This window comes from Scyliorhinus canicula, chromosome 5 (genome assembly GCF_902713615.1).
Source record: "Scyliorhinus canicula chromosome 5, sScyCan1.1, whole genome shotgun sequence".
In the NCBI taxonomy this organism is placed as follows: domain Eukaryota; kingdom Metazoa; phylum Chordata; class Chondrichthyes; order Carcharhiniformes; family Scyliorhinidae; genus Scyliorhinus; species Scyliorhinus canicula.
In genome coordinates this window covers 208510273-208532848 of record NC_052150.1, presented here as the reverse complement: position 1 = coordinate 208532848, position 22576 = coordinate 208510273, and the positions used below count along the sequence as shown (strand labels likewise).

At 49.0% G+C, this 22576-nt stretch overlaps 1 protein-coding gene across 6 annotated transcripts in view; it reads left to right on the top strand.

Annotated features, from left to right (window-relative positions):
* Positions 1-22576, top strand: part of dpp6a (dipeptidyl-peptidase 6a) — a 1618183-nt gene that overhangs the window by 1572798 nt on the left and 22809 nt on the right. For all 6 annotated transcript variants that reach the window (XM_038798406.1, XM_038798408.1, XM_038798409.1 and 3 more), the window contains exons 19-21: positions 5507-5576; positions 11230-11424; positions 14433-14487. In XM_038798406.1, coding sequence (XP_038654334.1) covers positions 5507-5576; positions 11230-11424; positions 14433-14487 — 320 coding nt within the window. The remainder of the gene's footprint in view (positions 1-5506; positions 5577-11229; positions 11425-14432; positions 14488-22576) is intronic.

Sequence of the window (22576 nt, the reverse complement as noted above, 5' to 3'; positions counted from 1 at the left end):
ACTGAGAAACAGGCTACTAGACTAGAAGGGCTTGAGGTTCATAAGGAAGAGGTTAGCAATTCTGGAAAGTGTGAAAATAGTTAAGTCCCCTGGACCGGATGGGATTTATCCTAGGATTCTCTGGGAAGCTAGGGAGGAGATTGCTGAGCCTTTGGCTTTGATCTTTATGTCATCATTGTCTACTGGAATAGTGCCAGAAGACTGGAGGATAGCAAATGTTGTCCCCTTGTTCAAAAAGGGAAGTAGAGACAACCCCGGTAACTATACACCAGTGAGCCTTACTTCTGTTGTGGGCAAAATCTTGGAAAGGTTTATAAGAGATAGGATGTATAATCTTCTGGAAAGGAATAATTTGATTAGAGATAGTCAACACGGTTTTGTGAAGGGTAGGTCATACCTCACAAACCTTATCAAGTTCTTTGAGAAGGTGACCAAACAGGTGGACGAGGGTAAAGCAGTTGATGTGATGTATATGGATTTCAGTAAATTGTTTGATAAGGTTCCCCACGGTAGGCTATTGCAGAAAATACGGAGGTATGGGATTCAGGGTGATTTAGCAGTTTGGATCAGAAATTGGCTAGCTGGAAGAAGACAAAGGGTGGTGGTTGATGGGAAATTGTCAGACTGGTGTCCAGTTACTAGTGGTGTACCACAAGGATCTGTTTTGGGGCCACTGCTGTTTGTCATTTTTATAAATGATCTGGAGGAGGGCGTAGAAGGATGAGTGAGTAAATTTGCAGATGACACTAAAGTCGGTGGAGTTGTGGACAGTGCGGAAGGATGTTACAAGTCACAGAGGGACATAGATAAGCTGCAGAGCTGGGCTGAGAGGTGGAAAATGGAGTTTAATGCAGAAAAGTGTGAAGTGATTCATTTTGGAAGGAATAACAGGAAGACAGAGTACTGGGCTAATGGTAAGATTCTTGGTAGTGTGGATGAGCAGAGAGATCTCGGTGTCCATGTACATAGATCCCTGAAAGTTGCCACCCAGGATGATAGGGTTGTGAAGAAGGCCTATGGTGTGTTGGCCTTTATTGGCAGAGGGACTGAGTTTCAGAGCCATGAGGTCATGTTGCAGCTGTACAAAACTCTGGTGCGGCTGCATTTGGAGTATTGCGTGCAATTCTGGTTGCCGCATTATAGGAAGGATGTGGAAGCATTGCAAAGGGTGCAGAGGAGATTTACCAGGATGTTGCCTGGTATGGAGGGAAGATCTTATGAGGGAAGGCTGAGGGACTTGAGGCTGTTTTCGTTAGAGAGAAGAAGGTTAAGAGGTGACTTAATTGAGGCATACAAGATGATCAGAGGATTAGATAGGGTGGACAGTGAGAGCCTTTTTCCTCGGATGGTGATAGCTAGCACGAGGGGACATAGCTTTAAATTGAGGGGAGATAGATACAGGACAGATGTCAGAGGTAGATTCTTTACTCAGAGAGTAGTAAGGGCGTAGAATGCCCTGCCTGCTACAGTAGTGGACTCGCCAACACTAAGGGCATTAAAATGGTCATTGGATAGACATATGGATGTTAAGGGAATAGCGTAGATGGGCTTTCGAGTGGTGTCACAGGTCGGCGCAACATCGAGGGCCGAAGGGCCTGTACTGCGCTGTAATGTTCTATGTTCTATGCAAGTGGTAATGACCTGGAACTCACTGCCTACAAGAGTGGTAGAAGCAGAGACGATGTATGATTTCAAATGGAAATTGGATGGGCTCTTGATGGAAAAAACGTGCAGAGATACGGGGAGAGAGCAGGGGAATGGGATTGACTGGATTGCTCTACAGGCAGTCGGAATGTACTTGATGGGCTAAATGGCCTCTTTTTGTGCCATAATGACTCTGTGGCTCAATTGGGCAATATAATTCATTTCCTTCAGGTGTAAAATGTTTTCATATTGATTTGCAATTGAATGTAAATTCTATAATAGTAAACTGCTTTCCTATTACATTTCAGTTTATGTCACTGCAAAGCAATTAAGGGAATTAACTTTTTAACACTCCAGCTGGATGGCGATCTAAATTGTGCAATTGGGATTAACAACTATTCATTCTAACCAGACTTTCGCTTCGTCATACATGGGAGACTCTGCATGTAATGAGTTTGGTACCCAGTGTTTGTCATATTCAGTTTGTAGTATTATTGACTGTGGATCTGCACTCAGCTGGACCCTTGGCCCACAGGCTTATGGACAGCTGACTCAGCAATGTAGCTGGAGCGCCGATTGTCACTGTATTGATGCCACTTTGGAGAATAGTCAAAGCCATGCTGTAAAGAGAGTGTCAATATTTTATTAATTAACTAAACATGTTAGATCAGGGTTTTTCAAAGTTCAGGTTGTGACCCACGGGAGAGTCGTGGGCGGGTGTCAAGAAGGTCACGCAGCGATCGGTTGTGACGTTCCCGAGGTGGAAGAAGCTCCCAACAGCCATTACCAGCTTTGAGATCAGAACAAAATGAGGCTGCATGCAGTCTTCCGACCATAAGTGGCAGCAGTGAGCAGGTCACGCGCCCTGCATGTCCACTTGAGGTCAACCCTGTGTGTACATGCTTTTGGTGCAAAATCACAAAGGAGAGCTTTTACCATTTTCTAGCTGCTTGCAAGCAATGCAGGAGAATTGTGAAGATGGATCATTTTGTTCCAAGGAAGGGATGGCCAGAGACACAAATAAGCAGTGTACTTACAGGCCAGGATCTCACATCTGAATCTGCTGGAGAGAGCATGCTCAGGAGAGTCCACAGCAGGACAGAGCAGAGAAGGGCTGATGTCAGCTCTGTGCAGTGCTCCAGGGCCTCTGGTTAACAGTCTGAGGTATGATTTTGTCAATTGTGTAAATGCAAATCAGGATGCAAAGCCTATGTGTGTTATATGCAGGGAAGTACTGACAAACGAGTTCAGTTTTGGATTTTGAAAAAGAAGTGGTGGGTGAAAAATTCCTTTTGCGATTGAGACTCCAGAGTCAATTATTAACTTACAGCTGACTCCAAATGAAAAGCCTAAGCTTCTGTACCCGACCTGCGACAGCACATTGAAAACACACCAAAAGTCCATGAGGCTGTCAGCATTCTGGAATACCACCTCTCAGTGCTGCACCAGTGTTGCTATTGCCCTTCACAATCACCTACATGTGCGAGGTTAGATTTTCCATTCTCACATAGATGAAGATGGCTCAAAGGAACTGGCTGAACTCTGCACCTGATATGCAGATTACCCTCTCCTCCAGTGAACCTGATTGGAGTGAGATTGTGAGGACCAAGCAGGCTCCCCTTTTGCATTAAGCAAACGTGGCATACGAAGGTTGGCCCGTGTGGGTCGCAATAGTTGGCCGGCTTGAGTGCCAAAGGTCGGCCGGTTGGTAAAAGTGAGTCCCGGGAAAACAAGTTTGAAAAACACTGTTAGATGTTCATGTCTTGCAGGAGCCAGCTGCTAAGAGATTCTCATGATGTTGCTCCACATTGGCAACCCTCACAACCCCACTGCTCGGTTTTCTCACTTCCATATTAGCAACGTTTTTTTTTAAATTTAGAGTACCCAATTCACTTTTTCTAATTAAGGGCAATTAAGCGGGGCCAATCCACCTACCCTGCACATCTTTGGGTTGTGGGGGCGAAACTCATGCAAATACAGGGAGAATGTGCAATCTCCACACGGACAGTGACCCAGAGCCGGGATCGAACCTGCGACCTCGGGGCTGTGAGACAGCAGTGCTAACCACTGCGCCACCGTGCTGCCCTATATTAGCAAAGTTGCTCAATGGCAGTCAGCAGCCCTTCATTGCAGGCATCCCATGCCTGTAATTCCAAGCCAGGGCACTCGAGTAACATACCTGGAGCACCAAAATATGATTCCAGTGAGTTGACCATCCATTGCCAAAGGGTGGCAGTTCACTTGTACACAGGGACATGTAAGTGACCCCAGACAGTACCTTAAGGCTGATGACAATTGAGGGATGAACTTTCTGACCCAGAACGCCGTTGACTTCAGCAGGACTGGAAGATGTCACTGCCCGCCAACCACCGGAAAACATGCCACGGAGAGTGTGGGCAGAAAATCCTACCCCGAGTTTTGCCTGGAAAACCCTTTTCCTTTTTTCTGCCTGGCAAGGAAGAAATAAAGCGGACCTCACAGAGCTTGAAAAGCTAGCAAAAGGTTTAGAAAGTGCAAATTGTTGCAAGAGTTTATTCAGTATGTCTCACTGAGAGGTTCAGAGGCTTTCAAGGTTGAACAATTTGTTTATTCGTAATGCATAACTTTTACATATCATAGAATTTACAGTGCAGAAGGAGGCCATTCAGCCCATCGAGTCTGCACCGGCCACTGGAAAGGGCATTCCACTTAAGCCCACTCTACCACCCTATCCCCATAACCCCACCTAACCTTTTTGGACACTAAGGGCAATTTATCATAGCCAATCCACCTAACCTGCATATCTTTGGACTGTGGGAGGAAACCGAAGCACCCGGAGGAAACCCACACAGACACAGGGAGAACGTGGAGACTCCGAACAGACCGTGACCCAAGCCGGGAATCGAACCTGGGACCCTGGAGCCGTGAAGCAACAGTGCTAACCACTGTGCTACCACACCACATATGTACAAAGTGTAGCTCAGACCAGGATCTAACTACATGCTGACTGCTACTTGAGTCTCTCCACACAACTGTCTCCTCCCTAATTGTCATGTGACTCTCTACATCATAATGTTGGTGGTACTGTTTCCCCCCATTCCACATTAGCCCTTGCTATGCTGAATATCCTTCTCCTACACCAATTCGATCGATTCACCAATTCCAACTGCAGCTACCAGGATGACAGAAGGAAGACCTTCGTCTTTTTTTGTCACACAGCATTTCCCGTGTTCATGACAAGTAAATCCTTGACATTATTTCAATCCAAACCATTGCAACGGAGCAGTGGAGCTCAAATTCAAAACCAAGACAATCCAAACGCAGGAGCTTCTTATCCACCCAACACGGAAACTGGAGGTTCAGGTCGAGTGGAAGCAAAATCTCTGGAAGCATTTAAACAACAATTGGATAGTTGGATAGGAGGATGAAATGTTTCGGGTAGAATAAGCCGAACGGCCTTCATCAGATGTATGTATCCTGAGATTCCAGCCAATGGGAAGAAATTGGGATTGGGGGGGGGTTTGCAAGATATCAGCAGTCACAGGACAAAATAACAACATCTATTAATATAATTAACAGGAATAAAAAACTCCCAGGGTACTTTGTAGGAGCATTATTTGACGGTGAGCCATGTGCGGAGATAGCAGGGCAGATTGGTCAAACGGGTAGACTTTACTTACCTTAATCCAGTCTGATCAAAATGAAAATAGCTTTTCGCAATTGTACAATGTTCTCCCTTGTCTCATTCCCTGTCTAATGTCACAGGAATATTTGAAATGCCAAGAGATGGACATGTGGATTATTTTGCATCTGTAGCAGTGCTGGTGAAATGTTTTTCCCTTCGATTGTCATGGCCATTAACATGAGTACAACTGTTTTTCAGCATTGAAAATGCAGATTATCAAGCCAGCAGCGTTCTCAAATAAGTCGCAGTATCCTTTGTTACTTATCGTGTGAGTATTATTTTCGTCTTAAGGTTGAGATGGGCTTAGTGATTTAAGTACTTCCATTCTTCTGGTCAGTGCGCTCCTCACTCAATGAATTGGACTGCCCTGATTTCAATTGCATAAGGAATTGTCAACCATTGGGCCATTTCTCCTGTTCTCGCCACCTGAGCTTGTCACATCATTTCAGGGTCTGATGTTGACGAATTGACTGAGATTGTCTGTAATGATTAATCAACGGCATTATTATATTTTGTCGCATATAACTACCAGGATGTAGGTGATGAACTCCGTCGAGTTCCTGACCCTAGTCTTTTTGCCATCCTACAATTCCTCTATAGTTTAATTTAAACAGGGGAGTGACATTTTTCTGATTGTCATTCACGGGATGTGAGCAACACTGGCATTTGTTGTCCATCCCTAATTGCCCTTGAGAAGGTGGTGGTGAGCTGACTTCTTGAACCACAGCGACAGGGAAGCAACGATTATATGGTCCCAAGTCAGGGTGGTGAGTGACTTGGAGGGGACCTTCCAGGTGGTGGTGTTCCCATGTGTCTTCTGCCCTTGTCCTTCTCTCTGGTAGAGAGTGTGAGCTTGGAAGGTGCTGCCTAAGGAACCTTTGTGAGTTCCTGCAGTGCATCTTGTCGATGGTACTGCTGCTACTGTGCGTTGGTGGTGGAGGGAGTGAATGTTTGCCGATGGCGTGGAAATCAAGTGAAATGAAATGAAAATCGCTTATTGTCACGAGTAGGCTTCAAATGAAGTTACTGTGAAAAGCCCCTAGTCGCCACATTCCGACGCCTGTTCGTTGAGGCTGTTACGGGAATCGAACCGTGCTGCTGGCCTGCTTGGTCTGCTTTCAAAGCCAGCGATTTAGCCCTGTGCTAAACAGCCCCAAACAGTGGGCTGCTTTGTCCTCATTGGTGCCAAGCATCTTCAGTATTGTTGGAGCTGCAATCATCCAAGCAAGGGAGAGACTATTCTATCACATTCCTGACTTGTGCCTTGTGGATGGCGAACAGGCTTTGGTGGTCAGGAAATGAATTTCTGGTTGCAGAATTCCTGGCCTCTGACCTGCTCTTGTAGCCATATTATTTATATGGCTGGTCCAGTTCTGTTCCTGGTCAATGATAACCCCCAGTATGATGATAGTGGAGGATTCGGTGATGGTCATGCCATTGAATGTTAAGGGGCGGCAGTTAGATCCTCCCTTGTTGTGGATGGTCATTACCCGGCACTTGTGTGGGTGAATGTTATTTGCCACTTCTCAGCTCAAGCTGCATTTGGACATAGACTGCTTCAGTATCTCAGGAGTCGCTAATGGTGCGGAACATTGTGCAATCGTCAGTGAACATCTCCACTTCTGTCCTGATGATGGAATGAAGGTCATTGATAAAACGACTGAAGATGGGAGTGGTGAAGTGGTATTGTCACTAATATTGCCAATCCAGAGACCCTGGGTAATGCTCTGAAAACCTGGGTTTGAATCCCATCACGGCAAATTTGAATTAATTAGAAATATGGGATTAAAAGTCCAATGATGATGATGAAACCATTGCTGTTCAAACCCATCTGGTTCATTAATGCCCTTTAGGAAAGGAAAGCTGGCCTGGCCGACATGTTATTTGTTACGCCATCGTGTCTGCACTGGCTCTCCAAACGAACATCACAACTTAGTGCCATTCCCTTGTCTTTTCCCTGTGTCCCTGCACATTGTTTCTATTCAAATAATCATCTAATATCCTCGATTCAACCCACCTCCATGTAGTGCATTCCAGACCCAAACCACTCACTGTGCATGAAAAACAAATTCTCACATTATAGAGTCCTAGATGTTTACAGCACAGAAACAGGCCCTTCGGCCAAGCTTGTCCATTCCGTCCAGTTTCTATCATTAAGCTAGTCCCACTTGCCCATATTTGGCCCATATCCCTGAATACCCACCATGCCCATGTAACTGTCTAACTGTTTTTTAAAGGAAAACATTGTAACCGCCTCTACCATTCCAGATACTCACCACCCTCTGTGTGAAAAACATTCCCCTCTGGTCCCTTTTGTACCTCTCTCCTCTCACCTTAAACCTATGACCTCTAGTTCTAGACTCCTCTACCTTTGGGAAAAGATCTCGACTACCTTATCCATGCTCCTCATTATTTTATAGACCTCTATAAGGTCACCCCTAAGACCTCTATGCTCTAGGGAAAAATGTCTCAGCCTATCCAGCCTCTCCTTATAACTCAGACCATCAAGTCCTGGTAGCATCCTCGTAAATCTCTTCTGCACTCTTTTTAGTTTAACAATACATCACATTTTCTACATTTGCAAATCACTTTAAACCTATTCCCTCTCTTCCTCAATCTTTTACAAGAAGAAACAGTTTCTCCCATCTACTCTGAAATGGCCGAGCAAGCCTCTCAGTTTATCAAACCACTAAATATTCAAAAAGGAATGAAACTGGATGGACCAGCTGGCATTGACCAAGACACGGGAAACAACAATGGCACACGCAACCCGGCCAACCCTGAAAGGGCCTCCTAACCAACGCCTGGGGCCTAAGTGCCAAAATTGGGAAAGCTGCCTCACAGACTAGATAAGCAGCAGCCCGATATAGTCATACTTACAGAATTATACCTTACAGACAATGCCCCAGACACCACCATCACCATCTCTGGGTATATTCTGTCCCACCGGCAGGACAGATCCATCAGAGGTGGCAGCCCAATGGTATAGAGTCAGGAAGGAGTTGCCCTGGGTGTCCTCCGCAACGAACCTAGACCCTATAGTTTCATGGCATCAGGTCAAAAATGGGCAAGGAATCCTCCTGTTTACCGCATACTGCTCCCCCATCCTGTACACCCCACCTCCCACCACCATCAGCTGATGAATCAATACTTATCCATGTTGGTCACTACTTAGAGGAAGCACTGAGGGCAGCAGGGTCACAGAATGTAGTCTGGGTGAGGCACTTCAATGGCCATCACCAAGGATGGCTCAATAGCACCATTACTGACCGAGTCCTAGAGAACATAAGTGCAGGGCTATGTCTGCAACAGGTGATGAAGGAAGCAACAAGAGGGTAGAAAATACTTGACTTCATCTTGACTAACCTGCTCGCTGCAGATGCATCTGTCCATGACTTTATCTTTAGGAGTGACCACCATACAGTCCTTGTGGAGACAGAGTCTCTTCTTCACATTCAGGATATCCTCCATTGTTTTTTATGGCACTACCACTGTGCTAAATGGGATAGACTTTGAACAGATCTAGCAACTCAAGACTAGGCAACCAAGAAACGCTGTGGTCCATCAGCAGCAGCAGAATTGTACTCAACCAGAATCTGTAACCTCATGGCCCGGCATATCCCCAATCTACCATTATCACCAAGGCAGGGGGTCAACCTCAGTTCAATGAGGAGTGCAGAATGGTACACCTAAAAATGAGGCGTCAATCTGGTGAAGCTACAACACAGGACCAATCGTGGGCCAAACAGCATAAGCAGCAAGTAATAGACAAAGATAAGTGATTGCACAGCAAACAGATGAGATCTCAGCTCTGCAGTCCTGCTACATCCAGCCGTGAATGGTGGTGGACAATTAAACAACAATTAAACAGGAGAGCAATGCTCCAAAACTAGCCCCATTCTCAATGATAAGAGGAGGCCAGCATAACTGTGCAAAAGGCGGCTGAAGCATTTGCAACCGTATTCTGCCAGAAGTGCTGAGTGGATGATCCAACTCATCATCCTCCAGAGGACCCCAGCATCACAGACATCAGTCCTCAGCCAATTCCATACAGTCCATGCGATGTCAAGAAGCAACTGAAAGCACTGAAAAGTCTATGGGCTCTGACAATTTCCAGTAATAGTACTGAAGGCTTGTTCTCCAGAACATGCTGTGCCCCTAGCCAAGCTGTTCCAGTGCAGCTACAACACTGGCATCTACCCAGCAATGTGGAAAATCGCCCAGGTATCTCCTGTCCACAAATCCAATCTGGCAATTACCACTTCACCAGTCTACTCTTGAATATCAGTAAAGTGATGATAAGTGGCATCGACAGTGCTACGAGGAACACTTGGTTCGCAATAACCTGCTCACTGGCACACAGTTCATGTTCCATGAGGACCACTTTCACTCCTGATCTCATTACAGCCTTGGTCCAAACATGGACAAAAGAGCTGAACTCCAGAGGTGAAGTGAGAGTGACTGCCCTTGATATCGAGGCAACACGTGACCGAGTGTGGCATCAAGAAGCCGTAGCAAAACTGGAATCAATGGGAATCAGGGGGGAAACTCTCTGCTAGTTGGAGTCATACCTGGCACAAAGGAAGATGGGTGTAGTTGTTTGAGATCAATCATTTCAGTTCCAGCACATCACTGCAGGAGTTCCTCAGAGTGAGGTCCTGTCCAAATGCAGCAAGACCTAGGCAATATCCCGGCTTGGGCGCAAAGTGGCAAGTGACATTCGCATCTCACAAGTGACAGACAATGATCATCTCCAATAGAGAGAATCTAACCATCTCCACTTGCCAATAAAAGGCATTACCACCACTGAATTGTCCACTATTGACATCCTGGGGTTAGCAATAACAGAACCTGAACGGGACTAGCCATATAAATATGAAAGCTTCAAGAGCAGGTCAGAATCTGGGGATTCTAGGGCCAGTAACTCACCTCCTGACTTTGCAAACCTTGTATGCCATCGGACAAAACAGCTTTCTTGATTGGCTCCCCATCTACCACCTTCATCTTTCACTCCATCCAGTGACAGCAGTGTATACATAACCATCTATAAGATGCATTGCAGGAATCGCCAAGACTCCTCAACTAATACCTTCCAAATACATGACCTCTACCATCTAGAAGGGTAGATTCCGCTTTCCCCCATATTCCTTGATCCCTTGAGCCCCAAGAGCTATATCTCATTCCTTCTTGAAATTACACAACGTGTTGGCCTCAACTACTTTCTGTGCTAGTGAATTCCACAGATTCACCACTCTCTGGATGAAGAAATGTCTCCTCACATCAGTCCTAAAAGGTATACCCCTTATCCTCAAACTATGACCCTAGTTCTGGATTCAATTCTTTCAAAAGTCAGCTTGACAAATACGTGAATAGGATGGGTATTTGGGATGCAGCACAAGGAAGTGCAGAGGGTTTTGGCCAAGGTTGGTATCATGACCGGTACAAACTTGGGAGAGCTGAAGGGCCTGTTCCTGTGCTGTATTTTTCTTTGTTCTTTCCTCCACCATCGGGAATATTCTTTCTGAATTGGAAATATATCGCAGTTCCTTCACTGTCACTGGGTCAAAACCCTGGAACTCCCTCCCTAACAGCACTGTGGTTATACCTACACCAGGTCGACTGCAGTGGTTCAAGAAGACAGCTCACCACCATCTTCCCAAGTGTAATTAGGGCACACAACAAATAGTGGCCTAGCCAGTGACAGCCACATCCCATGAAGAAATTAATTTTAAGAAAATAGTCCCTCTCCCATGTTATTTTTCTCTAATGTTTCCTCACTGAGTAATTGACTTAAAAAACTTAAGGTTAAATTTATTTTCAATACCTATTCATTCTTTCAAATGGTATTGTCTGGATTCTAACAACTCATTGCGTGAAAATAATCCCCTCACCTGATGAATTAATCTGTTTTTCTCTTGCAGTGGTGATAGTCCTGGGAGTCAGATCGTCACAGAACAATTCCAAGTCGATTGGACAACTGTACTTGTCAGTTCATTCAACACCATTGTGGTAAAGTTTGATGGTCGTGGTAGTGGTTTCCAAGGCACTAAACTTCTGTATGAAATAAAGAAAAACCTGGGGACAGTGGAAGTAAAGGATCAAACAGATGCCTTAAAGTAAGTGTCATTTGATATTAAACGTCATCGGCCCACCTCTGACCCGTTTTTGAATAAATAACAATTTGTAGAAAAGGTCCAGTTGGGTTGTTCCTCTCATTTGGCTCATTGGAAGCTCATTGATTTTTTTTTAACAAACAATTTTATTGAGGTATTTTAGGCATATATAAAAAGTGACATTGTACAGTAAGCTTCAGGTCCTCGTTCTGCGTATCCTCCGCTCCCATTAGTTCCTTGTAGATGTCCAAGACTCTACCCTCTCCCACCTCTCCACTAGAAACTACCCTGTCCTGCCTCCCCTTCGGCGGGAGACGTGTGAAGGACGACACCAGCCTGTGTCCAAAATTCCTCACCTGTAAGTATCTAAAGTCATTCCCTCTCGCCAGCCCAAACTTCTCCTCCAGCGTCCTCACGCTCGGAAAGCTCCCTTCCAAGAACAGATCCCTCATCCTCACAATCCCCGTCCTCCTCCACAGACGGTACCCCCCGTCCATGTTCCCCAGGGCAAATCGGTGGTTGCCGCAGATTGGGGTCCCCACCGATGCTCTTACCTCCCCTGCATGCCTCCTCCACTGGCCCCAGATCCGAAGAGCTGCCACCACTATCGGGCTGGTGGAGTACCGTGCCGGCGGAAGCGGCAGAAGCGCTGTGACCAGGGCTGCTAAACTAGTGCTCCTGCACGAAGCAGCCTCCATCCGCTCCCATACCGACCCCACACCCACCATCCATTTCCTTATCATCGCTATGTTGGCCGCCCAGTAATAGTTGCTGAAGTTCGGCAACGCCAGCCCCCCTTCTCCTCTGTTCCTTTCAAGCATCACCCTCTTCACCCGCGGGGACTTCCCTGCCCACACAAATCCCAGAATAATTTTATTCAGCCTCTTAAAGAAGGACCGCGGGATAAAGATGGAGGGACACTGAAAAACAAACAAGAACAGCAGGAGAATCATCACCTTAACAGTGTGCACCCTCCCCGCCAATGACAGCGGGGGCGCATCCCACCTCTGGACCTCCTCCCTCACTCGTTCCACCAGTCGGCTAGACTGGTCCCGTGCCACCTGAATCCCAAATATCGGAAACTCTCCCCCACTAGCCTGAACGGCAACCCCTTCAGCCTACTCTCCTGCCCCATCGCCTGAATTACAAACAACTCACTCTTAGCCATGTTCAGTTTGTATCCGGAGAACCGGCCAAATTCCCTCAGGGTCGCCATAATACCGTCCATCCCCCCCCCCCCATTGGGTCCGATACGTATAACAGCAGATCGTCTGCGTATAGCGAGACTCTATGTTCCACTCCCCCCTGGACCAGCCCTTTCCAGCTCTTAGAAGCTCTCAGTGCAATTGCCAGCGGCTCTATGGCCAGCACGAACAGCAGTGGGGAGAGAGGGCAGTCCTGTCTTGATCCACAGTGCAGTCTAAAGTAGTCCGATGTCATTCTGTTCCTCATTGATTTTGTTATTATCTCCTGGGAGTGCTGGCTAGCCAGGCACCCCACAGATATGTAAACCTCCTGGAATCTCATCTGACCTGGAGCTTTACTTAAGAGTAGGTACCTGCCATCCCTCTGTTTTGGATGGAATGTAGGTCACATTTAAGGATATGGTCAAGATGTCAGTTATCCTTACGTGGTTATTTCATACATTAGGTGCAAAATCAATTGCGTACCTCTTTCACCACAACAACTTCCATTTCAGTCATTAATGTCATGAGAGAGAAAAAGAATCATGAGAATGGTTCCAGGAATGTGGGACTTTGTTTACTTCAGACTGAAGAAGCTGGCTATTTCCTTGGAAAGGAGAAGGAGCCAGAGAATCCCTACAGTGCAGAAGGAGGCAATTTGGCCCATCCAGTCTGCACCGTCCGTCTGAAAGAGCACCCAGCCCCTGCCCTATCCCAATAACCACTAACCCCACCTAAGTGCACATCTTTGGACACTAAGCGGCAATTTAGCACGGCCATCTAAACTGTACATCTTTGGACTGTGGAAGGAAACCAGAGCACCCGGAGGAGACCCACACAGACACGTGTAAACTCCACACCATCACTCAAGGTTGGAATTGAACCCGGGTCCCTGGCGCTGTGATGCAACAGTGGTAGCCACTGTACCACCGTGCTAGAGGAGATTTGATGGATCATGCTGGGTTTAGGCAGAGTAGGTCGGGACAAACTTTTCTCATTTGGTGAAAGTATCGAGAACCAGAGGACACAGGTTTAAGGTCATTAGCAAAAGAAGCAATGACGACATGAGCAATAACTTTTTCACAAGGTGAGTGTTTAGGATCTGGAGCGTGCAGCCTGAAAAGTGTTGTGAAAGCAGATTCAATCGAAGGAATTCGATTATTTTCTAAAGAGGAAGAACGTACAGGCTACAGGGAGAAGGCAAGGGAGTGACACAAGGTAAATTGCACCTTGAGAAAGCCTACACAGACATGACAGGCCAAATGGCCTCCTTCTGCACGAAAACTATTTTCTGATTCTGTCATAGAATTGTTTAAATCCAAGGACACAACTCCTAAAGTGAGCTTTGGAAGATTAATAATAATAACCTTTTATTGTCACAAGTATGAAGTTACTGTGAAAAGCCCCTAGTTGTCACACTCCGCGGCTGCTCGGGTAAGCTGGTACGGGAATTCAACCCACACTGCTGGCCACCACAAACAAGCTGTCTAGCCCACTGAGCTAAACCAGCTCTAGATTATGACTATCGGGGATTTCCTCAACTATTTCTTTCGATATCCTGAAGTTGAAAATATCTCTAAATTAGGTCCCATTATTTTCTCCATTGAATTTTAAAAACTTTTGTATTGAACCCATTAAGTTTCTTCCATTGTCTTACTGTTGGGCTTCCTTGTGCCACTGTTATTTAAAGCCCTTCACCATTTCAAAACAGTGCATGATTGACATCATACACCACTAAAAGTCATTTTCTGTTCACAATAACATTTGAGAAAATAAAACCGTGCCTGTACACTTCTGAATGCTATCTGTTGTCCTCTTCCATTTCAGGAGCCTCTTTAAGGAAGAGTACATTGACCAGAGCAGAATTGGTGTGTTTGGAGAGGTAATGTTATATTTCATCCGAACGTTTGAAATAATATTTGTGTTTTTCTTTTAATTTTGATGTGGATCCAGGAGGAGGAAGGATTTTCTTCTTGCTCTACACCACACCTGGCAGTGTCCTCCACTCCCCACCCCACCCTCGCCATCCCACCCGCCCTCCCTGAGGTTACTGCGAGTCAGGCAGCCAGCCCAAAACTTGCTGCTGTGTGCTATGACCATAAGAAATAGAACAGAAGTAGGCTTTTCGGCCCCTCCGGCCTATTCCGCCATTTAATAAAGATCATGGCTGATCTGGCAATCCTTATGCCCCCTTTCCTGTCCTTTCCCCGTAACCCTTGTTTCCCTTACTGATCAAGAATCTGTGATCTCAGCCTTAAATATTCACAAGAACTCTGGACCCACAGCTCTCTGTGGAATAGAGTTCCACAGTCTCATAACCCTCAGGGAAGATATTCCTCCTTATCTCAGTCGAACATTGACACCCCTTTATTCTGAGAATATGCCCTTTGGTCCTCGACTCTCCAACGAGGGGAAACATCCTCTCAGCATTTACCCTGTCAAGCTCCTGAAGAATCCTTTATGTTTCAATGAGATTACCTCACATTCTTCTAAATCCCAATGAGTAGAGGCACAACCTGTTACCTTTGCTCATCAGATCATTCCTCCATACCGGGGATCACCCTCAGGAACTTTCTCTGAATCGTCTCCAGTGAAATAATGGGCTGGACTCTCCGGTACCCCAGCTGTGTGTTTCTCGGCGGAGCGCCATTCTCTGGCGGCGGGATTCGCTACTCCCGCAGCTTGTCAATAGGATTGCTTATTGAAGCCACTCCTTGCTGCTGGGAACCTACAGGCAGGAGTACCCTGCCGGCAGGAACAGAGAATCCCAATCTTTCCTTAAATAAGGAGACCAAAACTGCTCCTAGTACTCCAGATGTGGTACTACAGTTGCAGCAAGACTTGCCGACTTATACTCCAACCCTCTTGAAATAAGGGCCAACATTCCAATAACCTTCCTGATTACCCGTTGCAACTGTGTGCTAGCTTTCTGTGTTTCATGCATAAGTACCCCCAAGTCCATTTGTGTTGCAGCTTTCTGCTGTTCTCCATTTAAACAACTCTGTTCTTTTGCTCTCTGTTCCTAAATGAACAACCTCACAATTCTCTCACATTCCGTTTGCCAACATTTTGCCCACTTGCTTAACCTATCAATATCTCTTTGCAAACTGTCTGTATCCGTCTCGCCTCTTGCCTTATAGAGACTACCTGTGGAGGCGACGCAACAGGTACCTTCCTATTCAAGCCTTCCAGTTCAGGCAATTCTATGTAACAGGCATATTGTCGGGGCATTAAGGCTTAAGCCTGGCCGACTTCCGGTTGCGGCTATGCGGAGCTAAGCCGCACGTTCGGCAGCTCCCGCTACTTAAGGACTTTTGGGCCGAATTTGAGGGCCCCAAACGGCGCTGTTTCGACGAATCCCGGTGGGGGAAGGTGTCTAGAGGAGCATTCCCCATAATTTATGGTGCTCACCCGGAGTGGGACAAAGGAAAAAGCTGCAGCAGCTCCCCAAGAAAAGCGGGGGAAGAAGGACAAAATGGCGGCCGGCGGAACACCCGAGGACTGATGGAAGTGGGCGCAAGAGCAGCAAGCCTCTCTTCTGCGCTGTTTTGCGGAGCTGAAAGCTGAGCTGCTGGACTCCTTGAATGCGACTACCAACATGCTGCCTGGGACCCAGGCGGCCCAGGAGGTGTCCATTCGGGAGTTGCAGCGGCAGGCCGCTGAGAGGGAGGAGGAAGCCGTGGTCCTCGTGGGGAAAGTGGAGTTGCACGAGGCACTTCACAAAAAGTGGCAAGACCGCTTGGAGGAGCTGGACGTTCGCACGAGGCGAAAGAATTTGAGGATCCTGGGCCTGGCGGAGGGGCTAGAGGGGTCGGATCTCCCGGCGTATGTGACCACGATGTTGAGCTCGTTGATGGGGGCGGGGTCCTTCCATTTGCCCCTGGAGCTTGAGGGAGCCCACAGAGTGCTGGCCAGGAGGCCTAAGGCAAATGAGCCCCCCGGGGGCGGTGCTGGTGCGGTTCCATCGATTTAGTGACCGGGAGTGTGTGCTGCGCTGGGCCAAGAAAGAGAGGAGCAGCAAGTGGGGGAATTCGGTAGTGAGAATCTACCAGGACTGGAGTGCGGAAGTGGCAAAGCGGCGGGCCGGGTTCAACCGAACGAAGGTGGTGCTGCATGCCAAGCAGGTCAGATTTGGAATGCTGCAGCCTGCGCGCCTGTGGGTGACATACAAGGACCGGCACCACTACTTCGAGTCCCCGGAGGAGGTGTGGGCCTTTGTACAGGCGGAGAAGCTGGACTCGAACTAGGGTCTGGGGACACACTATGGCCGTTGCTGTTTTCGCTGTTGCTGTTCTTCAACTTTGACATGTGTGTTTTTTATGCTGGTTTTCTTTTTGCTCTGTTTCCGGGTGGGTCTGTTTGTTGGGTATGGGTGTGGAGTATGTGGGGAATGTTGGGGGTTTGTATTTAATATGTTCTCTTCTGTACGGGACTAGGGATTGGGGTGAAACTGGATTTTGGGGAGCTGCGTCAGAAGGGTGGGGTGTGGCAGTGTGAAAGCGTGGGCTTTCCTCTGGTTTCCCGCGTCACTGGGCAGGGGGGGCGGAGCTGGTGGTGGGGGTGTGGCCTCTACTGGTTTTCTTTCCCGCGCTGAAGCGGTGCCAAGGAGGTGTGGCAAGAGGGGGATGACCCCATGCCGGGAGGGGATGGGTTTTGGTGCGAGCTGCCGGGGTCAGCAGAAGTCATCTGACTCACGGAAGTACCATGGAGGGTGCGTCGCGGCTAGGAGGGGTCCTAGCCTGGGAGGGTGGGGGGGGGGGGGGGGGGGTACCGGGTTACTGCTGGAATGGCCAGGAAGGAGCTGGTGTGGGCCGGGGGGTTAGAGGAGAGGCGTTATCGCCATGGGGAACGGGTCAGGCGGGGCGAGCTGGCCTGGGGCGAGCAGTCGATAAGCTATGGCTAGCCGGCGGGGGAGAGGGGCGGGTTGCCCTCTGATCCGGCTGATTACCTGGAACGTGAGGGGGCTGAATGGGCCGGTTAAGAGAACTAGGGTATTTTCTCATCTGAAGGGGTTGAAGGCGGACGTGGCTATGCTCCAGGGGACCCACTTGAAGGTGGCGGACCAGGTTCGTCTGAGGAAGGGGTGGGTGGGGCAAGTTTTTCACTCAGGATTGGACGCGAAGAACCGGGGTTGGCGATTCTGGTGGGGAAGAGGGTGGCGTTCGAGGCGGCTGAGGTGGTGTCGGACAAGGAGGGCAGATATATTGTGGTGAAGGGTAGGCTGCAGGGAGAGAAGGTGGTGCTGGTTAATGTATATGCCCCGAATTGGGATGATGCTGGCTTTATGAGGCGCTTGTTGGGCCGCATTCCGGACCTGGAGGCGGGGGGCCTGATCATGGGGGGAGACTTTAACACGGTGCCGGATCCCCCACTGGACCGGTCCAGTTCAAGGACGGGTAGGAGACCGGCGGCGGCCAAAGTACTGAGGGATACATGGACCAGATGGGAGGGGTGGATCCCTGGAGGTTTGGGAGACCGAGAGCGCGGAAGTATTCCTTTTTCTCTCATGTCCATAGGGTTTATTCCCGAATAGATTTTTTCATCCTGAGCAGGGGATTGATCCCGACGGTGCAGGATGCAGAGTATTCGGCTATAGCGATTTCGGACCATGCTCCGCACTGGGCTGATCTGGAGATGGGGGAGGCGCGGGACCAGCGCCCGTTCTGGCGCCTGGATGTGGGGATGCTGGCTGATGAGGAGGTGTGTAGGAGGGTCCGGAGAAGCATAGAGGGGTATCTTGATACCAATGACACGGGGGAGGTCCGGATGGGGATGGTCTGGGAGGCTCTGAAAGCAGTGACCCGGGGGGAGCTGATCTCCATCCGGGCCCATAGAGAAAGGAGGGAGAGGAAGGAGAGGGAGAGACTGGTGGGGAAGCTCCTGGATGTGGACAGGAGATACGCGGAGGCACCGGAGGAGGGGTTGCTGGGGGAACGGCGTAGTTTGCAGGCCAAATTTGACTTGTTGACCACCAGAAAGGCGGAGACACAGTGGAGGAGGGCGCAGGGCGCGGTATATGAGTATGGGGAGAAGGCGAGCAGGATGTTGGCGCATCAGCTCCGTAGGCGAGATGCGGCTAGGGAAATTGGTGGAGTGACGGATGGGGGTGAGAATGTAGTGCAGAAGGGGACAGAAGTAAATGGGGTCTTTAGGGACTTCTACGAGGAACTGTACAGTTGGAACCTCCGATGGGGAGAGGGGGGATGGGGAGCTTCATGAACAGGCTATGTTTCCCAAGGGTTCAAGAGGAGCTGGTAGAGGGGCTGGGGGCGCCGATAGAGTTGGAGGAGCTAGTCAGGGGGGTTGGACAAATGCAGTCTGGTAAGGCCCCGGGGCGGACGAGTTCCCGGTGGAATTTTATAAAAAGTATGCGGATCTGGTGGGCCCCCTGTTGGTGCGAGCCTTCAATGAGGCATGGCAGGTGGGGGCTTTGCCCCCGACGATGTCGCGGGCACTGATCTCTCTGATCCTAAAGCGGGATAAGGACCCCTTGCAGTGTGGATCATACAGGCCTATCTCGCTCCTCAATGTTGACGGCAAGTTGCTGGCGAAGATCCTGGCCACCAGGATAGAGGATTGTGTGCCAGGGGTGATACACGAAGATCAGACAGGATTTGTCAAGGGACGGCAGCTCAACACGAATGTGCGGAGACTGCTAAATGTTATCATGATGCCGGCAGTGGAGGGGGAGGCGGAGATAGTGGTGGCGCTGGACGCAGAGAAAGCGTTTGATAGAGTTGAGTGGGGGTACCTGTGGGAGGTGTTGGAGCGGTTCGGATTTGGGGAGGGATTCATCAAATGGGTGAGGCTGCTCTACGCGGCTCCGATAGCGAGTGTAGTCACAAATGGAAGGAGATCGGAGTACTTTAGGCTCTACCGTGGGACCAGGCAGGTGTGCCCCCTGTCCCCCTTGCTCTTTGCACTGGCGATTGAACCTCTGGCTATGGCGTTGAGGGAGTCAGGGAGATGGAGGGGTCTGGTGCAGGGTGGGGAGGAACATCGGGTATCGCTGTATGCGGACGACATGCTGTTGTATGTGGCGGACCCAAAAGGGGGAATGCCAGGGGTAATGGAGCTGTTAGCGGAATTTGGGGGCTTCTCGGGCTATAAGTTAAATTTAGGCAAGAGCGAGGTATTTGTAGTACACCCGGGAGATCAGGAGGAGGGAATTGGGAGGCTCCCGTTTAAGAGGGCAGTGAAGAGTTTCAGATACCTGGGGGTGCAGGTGGCCAGGAGTTGGGGGACTCTCCATAAGCTTAATTTTACCAGGCTGGTGGAGCAGATGGAGGAGGAATTTAAAAGGTGGGACATGGTGCCGCTATCGTTGGCGGGTAGAGTGCAGTCCGTCAAAATGACGGTTCTCCCGAGGTTCCTGTTCCTCTTCCAGTGTTTGCCCATCTTTATCCCTAGGGCCTTTTTTAGAAGGGTGACCAGCAGCATCATGAGCTTTGTCTGGGCGCATGGGACCCCGAGGGTGAAGAGGGTCTTCTTGGAGCGGGGTAGAGATGGGGGGGGCTGGCGCTACCCAATCTCTCGGGGTACTACTGGGCGGCCAATGTGTCGATGGTGCGCAAGTGGGTGATGGAGGGGGAGGAGGCAGCATGGAAACGGATGGAGAGGGCATCCTGTGGAGATACAAGCCTGGGGGCCCTGGTAACGGCGCCGTGGCCGCTCCCTCCTACGAGGTATACCAGGAGTCCGGTGGTGGCGGCTACCCTCAAGATTTGGGGGCAGTGGAGGCGACATAGGGGAGAAGTGGGGGGCTCGATGGAGGCTCCGTTAAGGGGGAACAATAGGTTTGTCCCGGTGAACATTGATGGGGGATTTCAGGGTTGGTACAGAGTGGGCATCAGACAGCTGAGGGACCTGTTTATTGATGGGAGGTTTGCGAGCCTGGGGGAGTTGGAGGAGAAATTTGGGCTCCCCCCGGGAAACATGTTCGGGTACCTGCAGGTAAAGGCATTTGCTAGACGGCAGGTGGAAGGATTCCCTTCGCTTCCCGCGAGGGGGGTGAGTGACAGGGTGCTTTCGGGGGTCTGGGTCGGAGAGGGGAAGATGTCTGATATCTACAAGGCTATGCAGGAGGTGGAGGAGGCGTCAGTAGAGGAGCTGAAATCTAAGTGGGAGGGGGAACTGGGGGAACAGATCGAGGACGGGACATGGGCTGATGCTCTGGAGAGGGTTAATTCTTCCTCCTCGTGTGCGCGGCTTAGCCTCATCCAATTCAAGGTGCTGCACCGGGCCCACATGACTGGGACGAGGATGAGTAGGTTCTTTGGGGGTGAAGACAGGTGTGTTAGGTGCTCGGGGAGTCCAGCGAACCATGCCCATATGTTCTGGGCATGCCCGGCACTGGAGGAGTTCTGGAAGGGGGTGGCGAGGACGGTGTCAAGGGTGGTGGGATCCAGGGTCAAGCCAGGCTGGGGATTCGCGATTTTTGGGTTTGGGGTGGAGCCGGGAGTGCAGGAGGCGAAAGAGGCCGGTGTGCTTGTCCTTGCGTCCCTAGTAGCCCGGTGAAGGATTTTGCTACAATGGAAGGATGCGAGGCCCCCAAGCGTGGAGACCTGGATCAATGACATGGCGGGGTTTATTAAGCTAGAGAAGGTCAAATTCGCCCTGAGAGGATCGGTACAAGGGTTCTTTAGGCGGTGGCAACCTTTCCTCAACTTTCTGGCTCAACGATAGGGTATTGGGAAGGTAGCAGCAGCAACCCGGGGGGGAGGGGGGGAAGGGGGAGGGAAAGAGGGGGTACGATGACTATGTTTGTTTATTTAATTTAAATTTATTTTTATGTTCTCTTGTTGGGGGTTGGGGGGGGGGGGGGATGTGATACATGCGTTGATACGGTTTGGGGGTTATGGGTTACAGGTGTTATGGGTTATTTTGTTGCATTTCATTGTTTGTTGTTATATTTTATATTTTCTGTAAAAAAATTCCAATAAAAATTTTTTTTTTAAAAAAAGGCTTAAGCTTGGCCCAGGTGAGGCCTGCAATGCTGAGTGACCAGTGTTTCCTGGGTATGGAGAGGTCCATTGATTCACATCCTTTGAGGAGTTCCCAAATCCAATCGGAATGGATTTGGGGAACCGTATCACTTGGTAAACCTGTGTACTGCTGCTGAGAGGTAGTGATGGTGGTGGAGCGGAGGTGGGGCAGTGTTGCTGCATCAAGAACACTTAACATTACCCATTCATAAAACTTACCCCTTTGTGACCAAGATTGGAGACTTGCCCTATTTTTATTCCTCCAGCTGGAACCCATGTGTACTTTTGATGGGCCAGTCATTGGGTTCCACATCCAGGCTCCCACATACTGTCCCCCATGCTGCCCCCCCACCTTAACTATTAATTGCCTTGGACGAGAGGCTCTGAACCCTTACAGTAACCCCAATATTAGCAAGAGTGTGCCAGAAGAACAGTGAACATTCAGTCCCAGTGTATTCTTATGTACTAACAATGGAAACTTTACATCGCATGAGAATAAAGAGGTCACAAGTAGTGCAGTGGCACAGTTTGCATGATAACCATAATTTGGAAGGGTGTTCAATCCCTCCACCACCATCACGAGATGGCCACAGGGCATATCATCTAAAAGATGCAATGCAGCAACTTGCTGAGATTTCTTCAACAGCACCTTTCAAACCTGAGACCTCGACCGCCTAGAAGAGCAATAACAGCGGGCACGTAGAAAAACTCTACCATCTTCAAGTTTCCCTTCAAGTCGTAAACTATCCTGACTTGGAACTGGGCTGCCATTCATTCACTGGGTCAAAATTCTGGAACTCTGTGCCTAATAGTGATGTAAGTGTACCCACACCTCATCTCCCATCATCCCAGCGTGTATGGCACAGTGTCCAGGAATAACGGTACAGACTCTGTTGCAGCAGGAATTTAACCAACGCGTCATCATTAAAAAACATTTCCTCATCACAGATCCCACAGCCCGGCCACCTGGCTTCAACCCGCCATGCC